The sequence below is a fragment of the Melanostigma gelatinosum genome, assembly GCF_949748355.1.
Source record: "Melanostigma gelatinosum genome assembly, chromosome: 10".
NCBI classification, from domain to species: Eukaryota; Metazoa; Chordata; class Actinopteri; order Perciformes; family Zoarcidae; genus Melanostigma; species Melanostigma gelatinosum.
This window is the reverse complement of record NC_136643.1, coordinates 2858219-2868345: the sequence shown is the minus strand read 5'-3', so window position 1 is coordinate 2868345 and position 10127 is coordinate 2858219. Positions and strand designations below refer to the sequence as shown.

Genomic DNA, 10127 nt, shown 5'->3' with positions numbered 1-10127 from the left:
ATGCTTTTGCACTAAATTATTGCATATGACCTCATTTAAAAAGCAGCAGCAGAGGAGCACGCTGTGGTGTCTTTCCACCCTTTAAGAACTTTTACACTCTTGTGTTTAATGGCTGCAAACGCTGCACAACCCATTTGTGAACTCAGTAGTTGCTTTTTTAAAAATGGGAATAAAAGCAACTTTAAACTCACCGAAGTCCAAACTCCAGAAGTCCTGCGAGGATCCTTTCATGTCTACGAAGCCTCCGTACAGCAGCAGGGCAGAGCCCACCACCACAGCGCTGTGGGCTTTTCTGTTGGTTGGCATCTGGGTCTGAACACATGAACACACAAATATACTAGAGTACTGAGAAAGCCCCGGGTTCTACACGCACCAGTGACACTACGCTCATCTTCACTCTTCATACTTCATTCTGACGTCATGTTTCTGTATTTCTCTTCTGTAGATGTGATGTGGTTCTCGGGGCTGTTGGGGTCCGTCGATGTGCACAGGCTACACCTGAACACATCCTGCTGCCTTCAAGACAACCTGAGCTCAGAAATCCCTGACTTGCCACTTGAATTGCCTCCAAACTTGTAATGATTCCATCTTTGTACAGTGGATGCTGGTGATATTTACAAGTCATTTGAAGTTCATACAAACATGTCTGTGGCCTTTGTGTAGATGAACATGAAGTGACTCGTCAATGGAATGCGATGCCTTTCTTTCTGATCATGTTATCGTGTGTGATGAGAACATTCAGACGTTCTGTGAGCAGACCAGCAGAGACCTTCAGTACATTCTCTAATATGTCTACAAGTGCAACACATGCACTTCTTTTACTTTGTATTTAAAATGATGATTGTCAGAAGGCAGACTGTCTCCGTATTGTGCTGCTGCTTGTAATCATGGTCACAGTCTGTGTACCTGAGGGCTCGGCTTCCCCTGGCAGTGCACCCACTTCAGCTTTGCTGAAACAAACACAACGAAGGAAGAATAAAGTCGAGCTCAGGTTCAAACACAAGCTACAAACGAATGACGTGTTACGCAACGATGGTCAGTTAACGTCATTGAGATGTATGGACACGTCACCTGACCCCGAAAAAGAAAAGAAGGTTTGTATGTCTTGTATACACAATTATATTTGGTGCGAACAAAAATGATAAAGGTTTGGTGGACAAGCAGAAGAGATGTGACCTCTGCCCCTTCAACATACAACACAATCTATGAACATACACTCCCCATGTCAGCTTCTCAACATAAGGTGAAAACATAGATTTACCCTACATTTACCAAAAGTTGCCCTTAGATAATGCCTCCTTTATATATTTAAACTTTAATTAATGTAAGTTATTATCTGGGAAAGTCATATATTTTACCATATTTGCATGTAGTGTCTGTATTTTATAATCTATATCTTTAAAGGTTGTTTTCTCTAAATGAGTTACATCTCAGACTCTGACGGCTTTGTTCCTACATCATTCATACAATACATTGTCTTACTTTATTACTATTTGATATGGGTGGTGACAGTATTTTCTGATTTATGGAGTGATAGAAAGAGATCCAAAATCCAAAATCTCCATCGAAATACTGAAAATCCAAAATGTTGAACCTGGCTTCATCCAATGTTTAGATTTATGTTGTTGAAATGTATGCAAATGAGAACATATTCATTAAGTCAGTGCCTCATTTGGATATTTAAACACAGATCTTCAGAAAATACTTCATGCGAGAGATGAAGTGTGACGTCTGATGGTGATAACGATCCGTTGCATCCGTCCCTGTCGCGTTCTCCCCTCACATGAGCGGGACGCTGCTACATAGACATGGTCGAGAGTCTGGAGCAGAGTCTGTCACAATGACACTGAATCCTCTCACGTGGAAATGTTCTGGACCAAAGTGAAATATGGTTCATATGGTTCTCTTCTTACAGCTGGACATGCAGCACTTATGGGGGTTTAAGATGCATAATGTGGTGGTGAGCAGGACATCGTGTCATTGTAACACAAACACGTACACACGGTGGGAATACTGACTGCACAAACAGATGAGTGCAAGTACAAGACATGCAGAGACATGAAAACACACACACACACACACACGCACGCATGCACGCACGCACACACACACACACACAGTTGTGTAAATAGGGCATTTTAACTCACTCATAAAAAGTAGGAACTCTTTTTGACATGATTAGTATTTGTCAGCATCATTTGAATTGTTCTGTTGTTACAGTTGATTTGAACCTCTTTGTTCAAACAAAAATAGTTTATTTCCAGAAAAATGCACAAGTCTCCCCAACACTGATGAAGTGTTCGTGCTGAATATGTTCTGTGGGACGGCGATCGACATGCAGCAACATGTTTTGTGTTTGCAGGCGATGGCAGACGTAAGTTGCATCACGTAGTGAAACACAGAGAGACTCACCAACGTCAAACACCCAGAGGGGACATCTCCGCCTCGTGTAGGCAGAATCCAGCATTCCTCCGAACACGTACAGGAAGCCCTGCAACCATCACTGTCGTTACACACATCGCTCACATAAGCAGAGATAGAAGCACAATATCATCATTCATATTCCTTTGACGCCATTTACAGTTAAAAAGGGTTTGTACCTCATGAGCCACCATAGCATGTTCCTCGAGCTCTTCTGGTGCAGCTTCACTGGTGCAGTTCAACTCTGTCCAATCGTTACAAACTAAAACATTGCACAGTTAGATTAGTTTCCACTAATACGTATCACTAAAATGATTTCTCCCACATTGTTGTGTTCTTTCTGTGTGGCTATTGAGTGAAGCACTATACAGCAGCTGTGTATGTGGCCCTTACCCACGCTGTACCTCCAGAAGTCCCTCAGACCGCCGCTGTCTCTTCCTCCCAGGATGTAGACGCTCCCATCGTGGCTGCAGCAGGCGTGCTTGTAGCGGTCACCCGGGGACCGGCTGCTCTGGGGGAGCCGGGTCCACAGGCAGGGACTGCTCTGACTCATAGCGGGCCCTGGAGCATTATATAAAAGAAGCAACATTTCAGTGTTTAGCAATGATAATATTGTATGAAATCTACCCACAGCACTTTCACAACATCATGCAGTGTATGAGTCTTATGGGATTATTCAAAATTTCATTTTCATTGGAATGTGTGAGAAAATTCAGTATCCCAACTGTAAAGACTGTTTGAATTCAAGTAGCGCACAACAGAGCGTTAAAGTAGCTTCCCAATGGGCCCCCATTAGCTTGACCTGTCAGTAAACTAAACTCATGGGTACAGTTCAGCTCTCTATGAAGCACCATTATGCTGAGAAAATAGAACAGGAACAGAAGTAATTATATCACAGTTATAAATCCAAGCAGCGCCGTGTCACCAGAAGCACGTTGGCTTTTGGTGAGTTGTTGTTACGATACATGAACTCGCAGCAGGTCAGCATGAATCTTGGCATCACGTGGAGTTGAACTTTGGTGAACTTCCAGGAGGATTTCTCCTCAGGGCGGTTGTGTGACCGAGCCTCGAGCGAGAGGAGACAGGCCCGGTTCCACCAGGGTGCAACAGCGTGCATCGCACCCGCAGTTCAACATGTTTCACCCTCAGTTGAAATTTGAATGCTAAAATGCGAAGCACAAGGTGGTAGGAGGACAGAGGTCTGTGCTCATGTGCACTTAGGTGATGGAATTTACTGACAACACTTGTGGCAGTCAGTTCGATAGCCCCCCAGGTGGGTCGCAGGGGGTTTTGTTCGGGTCACCAAGTAAATTAGCAGAATTTTTTCCATCGTCTTTTATTTAGCATTCATATCAAAATTTTTACATTTAAGTTGGTCCCCAGATCAACACTCGGACTAACCTCAGCTACATTAAATATAAATAATAATTTGACATAATTAGTTAAGGATACAATGGTCTTGAAGAGAAGTTACATTTAATTATTGATTTTATAAACCGGGTAGCTGAAATCAAGCAATCTGATTGGTTCATAGCAGACTGTGTGAAACACAAACATTGGTTTGTGGACTGCGGTCTTGAGTTTGGCATTTTGTCCGTCACAATCTTGGATTAGGGCCGTCGCCATCTTGTTTTTTTTGCCACCAGTGAGCGGAAGTGACCATATTTGGACTGCGGAGGAGTGACGTAGAGACGCAGAGACCTGTCAATCACAGTGTAGCCCCGCCCTAAAGCATCCCCTGCTTTATGGTCTGTGTGACTCTAAATGGACCATAATGTACTAAATGAACATCATGCTGTATTGAAGAGGACTTGAAACTAGAGATTGAGACATAAACTCATGTTTACAATGTTTACTGAGGTAATAAATCAAGAGCGAAGTAGTCATTTTCTCATAGACTTCTATACAACCAGAGGAGTCGCACCCTGGTGGACACTAGAGAGAATGCAGCTTTAAGGCACTTCTGCATTGGCTTCACTTTTCAGAATGGGAGGTTGCCGCTTGGTTCATAGCCGTGACATAATACCCACAAACCACTGCTGTGACGAGTACTTTCTTCAGTCTGTGACACGCTGTGATCATATCACAGATACGAGTGTTGTCGTCTCTCTGCTTCACAACTCCACCAGAGATCACATCACCCCGGTCCTTCAGAACCCCCACTGGCTCCCCATACACAAAGAATCCAGTTCAAGTTCTACTCATCACAAAGCCCACACAGCCGAGCCCCTTCATACCTTTAGACCTCCTGTAAAGCAGCTTTGCATACAAATACAATGTATTATTATTATTATTACCCAATCTCTAGATCCTGCCCCATCGCTACCGTAACTCTCACCAGAGATAAGAAAGAAGGTTCTGCAGCGCTCGTCCTGTATGTGCTCGTGTTTTACGAGGCATTTAACCTGAGCCAGGCCAGACAACACTGATAGCAATCATGTCACATCCACACAGAGTGAGTAGTGTTATATACAGCTGTCAAATAGAATGAAATAAAACATGGATTTAGTTTTCAAAGCACCGGTATCAGATCAGCCCCACAAAGGATGACTATAGGCTCTTAACTGTGATGTGTCCTGATGCCTTTTATGCTGTTTAATAAACTGAAAGACTGACAAACTATTTCTGTACCGGAACAACTAAAGCAGGACGTCCTGCCGTACAAGTCAACAAGTATGATGTAGCAGCACAGCCGTGTGCCAATCCCCGAACAACACAGGCTAAATACACATTTGGGCTCCGACAAGGTCACTTTATGTTTCGCACTGCAGCGTTTAATAACAAACTAAACTACACAGAAATAAACTAATTACATTTTGGGTTTCTGTTTCATTAACTCTTATGGAGATATGTTTATTTCTTTGAAAAATATGAACCATTAAAGACTGTGGATGTTATTTGACCCATGGCACTGACAGAGCACAGGGTCCATAATGCCACATGCACACATGGCATGATTATTATAATTTGGATTATTTTCTTGATCTTTAAAATGATATTGATCTAGAATAATACAGTATGTACTACATGGTTCCACTAGGACAAACTGAAACCATCTAAGTGTTGATGATGAATGACTGAAGCACTGAACAACCCAACTGTAACTGAACTCAGTTGCTCTGGGTTGTTGCATTTGACCTTAAAAAAGAAAAAGCAACAAGTGATTTACGAGGATTGACTCGGCTGTCTGAGGAAGAAATGGAAACATTCATTGACAAAACCCATGACTCACCTCAACAGCCTTTTACAATATTCATGAAGATTGAATATTTTAGCTCTCTGTGATTTTCCACTCTACAGGATCTGTGAGCGAGGACTGAGGAGCGAGAGCTGCTGCAGCGAAGGAGCCTTGAGCTGCTGTGAAGTTCTCCTCTCTTCACCGTGACCACGCCGTGGCTCCTCTAAGTGGCTCCTCTAACGCCGTGGCTCCTCTCACGCCGTGGCTCCTCTAAGTGTCTCCTCTAACGCCGTGGCTCCTCTCACGCCGTGGCTCCTCTCACGCCGTGGCTCCTCTAAGTGGCTCCTCTAAGTGACTCCTCTAACGCCGTGGCTCCTCTAAGTGGCTCCTCTAACGCCGTGGCTCCTCTAAGTGGCTCCTCTAAGTGACTCCTCTCACGCCGTGGCTCCTCTACGTGGCTCCTCTAAGTGACTCCTCTAACGCCGTGGCTCCTCTACGTGGCTCCTCTCACGCCGTGGCTCCTCTCACGCCGTGGCTCCTCTACGTGGCTCCTCTAAGTGGCTCCTCTAACGCCGTGGCTCCTCTAAGTGGCTCCTCTAACGCCGTGGCTCCTCTAAGTGGCTCCTCTCACGCCGTGGCTCCTCTACGTGGCTCCTCTAAGTGACTCCTCTAACGCCGTGGCTCCTCTAAGTGGCTCCTCTCACGGCGTGGCTCCTCTATGTGGCTCCTCTCACGCCGTGGCTCCTCTAAGTGGCTCCTCTAATGCCGTGGCTCCTCTAAGTGGCTCCTCCCACGCCGTGGCTCCTCTCACGCCGTGGCTCCTCTAAGTGGCTCCTCTAAGTGGCTCCTCTAACGCCGTGGCTCCTCTAAGTGACTCCTCTCACGCCGTGGCTCCTCTAACGCCGTGGCTCCTCTAAGTGGCTCCTCTAACGCCGTGGCTCCTCTAAGTGGCTCCTCTAACGCCGTGGCTCCTCTCACGCCGTAGCTCCTCTAAGTGGCTCCTCCAATGCCGTGGCTCCTCTAAGTGGCTCCTCTAACGCCGTGGCTCCTCTACGTGGCTCCTCTAAGTGACTCCTCTAACGCCGTGGCTCCTCTAAGTGGCTCCTCTCACGGCGTGGCTCCTCTCACGGCGTGGCTCCTCTCACGCCGTGGCTCCTCTCACGCCGTGGCTCCTCTCACGCCGTGGCTCCTCTAAGTGGCTCCTCTAAGTGGCTCCTCTAACGCCGTGGCTCCTCTAAGTGACTCCTCTCACGCCGTGGCTCCTCTAACGCCGTGGCTCCTCTAAGTGGCTCCTCTAACGCCGTGGCTCCTCTAAGTGGCTCCTCTAACGCCGTGGCTCCTCTCACGCCGTAGCTCCTCTAAGTGGCTCCTCCAATGCCGTGGCTCCTCTAAGTGGCTCCTCTAACGCCGTGGCTCCTCTACGTGGCTCCTCTAAGTGACTCCTCTAACGCCGTGGCTCCTCTAAGTGGCTCCTCTCACGGCGTGGCTCCTCTCACGGCGTGGCTCCTCTCACGCCGTGGCTCCTCTCACGCCGTGGCTCCTCTCACGCCGTGGCTCCTCTAAGTGGCTCCTCTAAGTGGCTCCTCCAATGCCGTGGCTCCTCTAAGTGGCTCCTCTAAGTGGCTCCTCCAACGCCGTGGCTCCTCTCACGCCGTGGCTCCTCTAAGAGGCTCCTCTAATGCCGTGGCTCCTCTAAGTGGCTCCTCTAAGTGGCTCTTCTAACACCGTGGCTCCTCTCACGCCGTGGCTCCTCTAAGAGGCTCCTCCAATGCCGTGGCTCCTCTACGTGGCTCCTCTAACGCCGTGGCTCCTCTACGTGGCTCCTCTCACGCCGTGGCTCCTCTAACCCGTGGCTCCTCTAACAGATCTCATCAGAGCGTCACATGACCGACGGCTGAGAGGTTGTGACATGACACACCCACCACTGCCTTGTTTAAACACCTGATTGTGACTATGTACACAGCCATGTGGTCAGGAAGACAAACAAAATCACTTTTCTGTATAGCTATCTAGTTTAATGTTCCACTTAAAATAAATACTGGCAAGAGAAGAAAGGAATGAATACGTCTAGAATGTCAAAGTCACGGAGGAGGGACGTAGTTTGTTGTTTTATTGAAATATATTACGTGTATGATTCTGTGCATTCTGTGCATGAAGTGGATAAAGTGTCAACACTTGTATTTATAATATATTTCATGTAAAACCTGGCGATCAACTGCATTGAATAAACATAATTGTCCAACAATCCTAATGTTGAAGAAGCTGTTGTGTGCCCTCATACATTACATATGTCACATATGTTCACATATCTGTCAGTGACTTTCATAAAGGAACTGATCAGCACTGAATACTTTAGACAGCAGCACTCATCACAGTACAGTTTGATTGGGAAGAGAGGCTGGGTTCATTCAGAAGTTAAGCTTTGCTATCTTTTATTACTTTGCACTTTTATTTGGCTACTAGCATGATGCTATTCACGTCTTCACCACAACCCTTTGGGCTGCTTCATGGGTCTGTGGTACTCACTCCACACAGTCTGCAGCGATGCTGCACCGAGACTCGCTGCCTGCTCTGCGTGTGGCTGCTGTGAATGATGAGGACAGGTCGGGGTGTCAGTGACCGCAGCGGGATGTGTCATCGTGTTAGTCGGAGGCAATAACTCCAGACGAGCCGCTGAGAAGTCATGTTGCAGCATGAAGACTCCTGAGGCGGTTCATCTCAACTGAACTAACGTTCCCACACCGGGGGGAGTAGCTAGCGTTAGCTAACAGCTAGCGGACAAACAAACATGCGTCTACTTAACGTTACTCTAAATTCTATGGTCATACTTTAATGTTCTTATTTCTAAAATATCACAAGTATGTTCGTATTTGCTGAGATATTACAGCACGTTTACACCTCAAACACCAGGAGCTTTCCTCTCAGAAACATTGAAACGAAAGTTCACTCAACGCACAGTTAACTTTATAACGTTAGCTTACTTGAGTTAAATGTATATATATATAATATATATCTATATATATATATATAGATATATATATATAACTATAGCTAGTAAAGTCTGTAGGAGGACTGTTACGTCGCTGTTAGTCAGCGGCATACCGACCACTTGAGGAGGAATGTGAACCGTTAAATTGCGGCTCAGTTTCCACAGAGGAACCAAACACGTCACGCGTTTACTTGATCAAATGTAACGTTATGTAAGTTACAAGGTGATAGTGGTCACTTCTGTCAGTGTCCCTTACTGACAGGTCAAAGCGCAAACAGTGTGAGGGTAATAACGGTAACAGAACGTTCAAGTTGAAGAGGAAACAAGGAGATGAACTTTTCTAGCGCTTCCTTGCAGATAGTAACGTCATTCGATGCAGATAAGACAGGACAGTCTATGTGTCAGTGACACATTGTTTTTATCCTCATGAAATAGCGTGACAGGCATTTCATGTATGAAGAAACTTGCTGTAATGAATAATTAGTTACTTACGAGGTCCTGACTGCTTCTCGCGGTCTGCTTGTTGTCGCTCTGTGAACGGTATTTTGCTGCATTCAGGGTCTCCTCGTAAACTGCGACTTCTATCTTGGAAAGTCCTGAAAACATTTTAGATATGTCCAAGTTTGTTTCCTGTTGCAGTGTTTTATTTTATTTTATTTGTATTCTTCAATCTTTTTACTAAATGCATGGTAAACATATAACCAATACATAATAATAATAATAATAATCATAATAAATTCAAGTTAATCATATAATATTGATTTACTGGGGTCTGGAGCCAGCTGACAAAATGAGCAGTTCACATCAATCTCCAGTTGATATGTTTGTAGAAATATTAGGATGGATAAATTCCTTACCTTTATCTAAAGTCAAATATTTAGAAGGTATGCACCAGATTGGCGTATTCAGTAGGAAACAGTTTCTGTTCAGATGTAATCTGTGAGGGGAAAAACATGTTTATAAATTACGGACCAGTGTTTGTGAAAATATGACAATTGTTTTTTCAACTTGTAGCTGCAAAGTAAAACAAATTTAAGGCGTCCATGTTTTGAGGACAAATATATGGGAATACATTGAAGCCGTCTTTCATTCCCTTTCAATGTGAGTTGCATCAGCTCACAGGAAGTGAACATGGACATGAAATACTTACAATGAGATTCACAGACAGGATGGCGATGAGATAATAAGACTCTGGAGTCTGATGTCTGATGTCTCTGATGCATAAGTGCGACTAATGCGCTTGTATTATCAGCAATGGGACTAAGCAAGTAAGTACGAAGTTAGATAATTAAGTAATTTAGATTGTAAGAAGTATTAATAAGTGGTACAAAGTGTGGGCAAGATATATTCTTGGCACCTTATCTCCTGAGGAATGTGCCAGTTATTGAGGTTATTTATGAACACATGGCAACTTGAAGGGTTTTAAGACTCATTCATTTGAGACAACTTTTGAGACTGGTAAAAACATTTATAAAAATAATTGCAACTTTATCTTACCGAGTATAATTATTTACATTCATTTCAGGGGTGTTACAAATG

The 10127-nt window shown here is 44.8% G+C and overlaps 1 protein-coding gene across 1 annotated transcript in view; it reads right to left on the bottom strand.

Moving 5' to 3' along the window:
- Positions 1-9125, bottom strand: part of klhdc3l (kelch domain containing 3-like) — a 12697-nt gene extending 3572 nt beyond the window's left edge. The window contains exons 1-6 of the mRNA XM_079277504.1: positions 9081-9125; positions 2815-2982; positions 2601-2683; positions 2413-2491; positions 907-950; positions 192-312 (exon numbers count right to left, since the gene is read on the bottom strand). Of these exons, the coding sequence (XP_079133630.1) occupies positions 192-312; positions 907-950; positions 2413-2491; positions 2601-2683; positions 2815-2974 (487 nt within the window). The 5' untranslated portion in view covers positions 2975-2982; positions 9081-9125. The remainder of the gene's footprint in view (positions 1-191; positions 313-906; positions 951-2412; positions 2492-2600; positions 2684-2814; positions 2983-9080) is intronic.
- Between the last annotated feature and the right edge of the window lie 1002 nt (positions 9126-10127).